The 2,160-nt window shown below is 49.4% G+C and overlaps 1 protein-coding gene across 1 annotated transcript in view; it reads left to right on the top strand.

Moving 5' to 3' along the window:
- The window catches only part of HOXD1 (homeobox D1), a 2,189-nt gene extending 443 nt beyond the window's left edge, over positions 1-1,746 (top strand). Inside the window, exons 2-3 of the mRNA XM_010859816.1 lie at positions 5-322; positions 661-1,746. Of these exons, the coding sequence (XP_010858118.1) occupies positions 5-322; positions 661-995 (653 nt within the window). The 3' untranslated portion in view covers positions 996-1,746. The remainder of the gene's footprint in view (positions 1-4; positions 323-660) is intronic.
- Positions 1,747-2,160: the final 414 nt, after the last annotated feature.

Below are 2,160 nucleotides of genomic sequence, written 5' to 3'. Positions count from 1 at the left end.
TCCGCGCCCGCGTACGATTTACCGTGCGCGCTCGGGCGGCCGACAGACGACAGCGGGGCGCACGTCCATTACGCCACCTCGGCTGTCTTCTCTGGAGGCGGCTCCTTCCTCCTCAGTGGCCAGGTGGATTACGCGGCCTTCGGCGAGCCGGGCCCCTTCTCGGCGTGTCTCAAAGAGCCGACCGACGGCCACTCTGGGGCCTTTCAGACCGCGTCCCCCGCTCCCGGCGTCTACCCCAAGTGTGCGTCCCCAGCCTCCGGCCTCCCTGCCGCCTTCAGCACGTTCGAGTGGATGAAAGTGAAGAGGAACGCCCCAAAGAAAAGTAAGTACTTGGGCCTTGGACGGACGGACGCGACTGGGGTTGGGGATCGAGCCTGCCCAGCGGAACTGAGCCGAGGGTGCGCTGCAGCGGTCCCCGTGGACGGCGGTTTGGGTCTTATGGGGAACACGCGGCCCCAGGCATTATTAAACCAGGCGAATTGCATTGAGCGTGCCCCGAATGCCAGGGGTTGAGAAAACTGCGGGAAGGAGCGCTCCGTGAAGCTTTTCTTTTGGCACAGGGCCGTTCAGTAACTGATTCTAGTGTGGCCCCAAAGCTCTCCCAAGTCGCGTCTCCGTGTCATCTCGCCACGCTGACAACGCCCTGTCTTTACATTGCAGGCAAATTCGCGGAGTATGGAGCCGCCACCCCCTCCAGCGCGATCCGCACGAATTTCAGCACCAAGCAACTGACAGAACTGGAGAAGGAGTTTCATTTTAATAAGTACTTAACTCGGGCCCGACGCATCGAGATAGCTAACTCATTGCAACTGAATGACACCCAAGTCAAAATCTGGTTCCAGAACCGCAGGATGAAACAGAAGAAAAGGGAACGGGAAGGGCTTCTGCCATCGGCCACCCCCGTGGCTTCCTTCCAGCTTCCCATCTCAGGAACGAGCCCTGCCAAGTCTGGCAAGAACCCGGGGAGCCCCTCTCAGGCCCAGGAACCATCCTGAGGTTTAGTCACGTCGCTGATGAACTGTGGGCTGCAGAACTCTTGGGCCACCCCACCCTTCTCTGGACTTATTAGCTCAGTTTGGAATGGAGGTGGGCATGGTGGAAATAAGAGCAGTTTCACTTGGGAGAGGAAATACCTTGGTGGCTTCTGAGTTCCGGGCTGTGGGTGTACAGATGTTAATTTGAAGTCTCTAAAGCCACTCATCTGTGTATTGTGTCTTATCAGGGAAAAGATGCCCAGCCGCCAGCCCAGCCCTACTGCTATGTTGCCTAACTCAGTCATATGCAGTTTTCCGTGCAGAGTGGCAGAGCATTCCTTGCTAACTGCCAACCCCGTGATGTGCTCAGAAGAGCATCTACCCAAAGTTTTATCTGGTTTTAATTTAAAAGACAAGGCTACATGTATTCAGCTTCTGATGACCAAAGCTAGTTATACTTAAGGCCTCCTTGGTGTATAAGCTGCTTCAACCGTGATCCTCACATTTGCACTAGTTTTTTTTCCCCCTTAAAAAGCAGTTTCTACCTCTCCAGGTGCCTAAGTGAAGATACAATCTCTGTTTAGTTAGTAGCTAAACAAATGCACAGGGTGGATAAAGACCCTGAACTATACCTTGACACCAGTTACTCAAACTTGAATGTAAATATATACAGTATGTATATTTTTAAAGAAGTTTGCTTGTAGTGAACTTACATATGGCATTTAATGTCAGCATGTAAATGGTTTGAACTTTTTTTGGTAATAAAAATGACAGAATGTGTCACTTTCTGCTTTTCCTTATACTCCTTTATTTTGATGATCTTTCTTTAAAGCTGATTCAGTTTCTTCTATTTGGAATTCTGCTATGGAAATTTGTTAGGCTGGTAACTTTAAAAAAGAACACTTCTTAAAAGCTGTTTATGCAAACTAGTTAGGGACAATTATCTGAGTAGTTTAACGGAGGAAAAAATCTAACTCTGCTCAATATACCGAGTAACTATAGAAGTATTTCCTTACCTTAAGTGCCCAGGTTTTAGGGTGAATATGTGGACTGCACATTAAGTTTAGATGTCCACTGTGGGGATGATGTATAGCTAAGGAGACACTGAAGAGACATCTCCTTGTCCTATTGTCTTCTGCTTTCACAAAAGGAAGAAGAAAGACAACTTGAAGACTTTGTTAGTTGG

This window comes from Bison bison, unplaced genomic scaffold (genome assembly GCF_000754665.1).
Source record: "Bison bison bison isolate TAMUID 2011002044 unplaced genomic scaffold, Bison_UMD1.0 scf7180017864460, whole genome shotgun sequence".
Classification (NCBI taxonomy): domain Eukaryota; kingdom Metazoa; phylum Chordata; class Mammalia; order Artiodactyla; family Bovidae; genus Bison; species Bison bison.
Note: the sequence above shows the minus strand (reverse complement) of the source record. Positions and strands in the feature narration are given on the sequence as shown.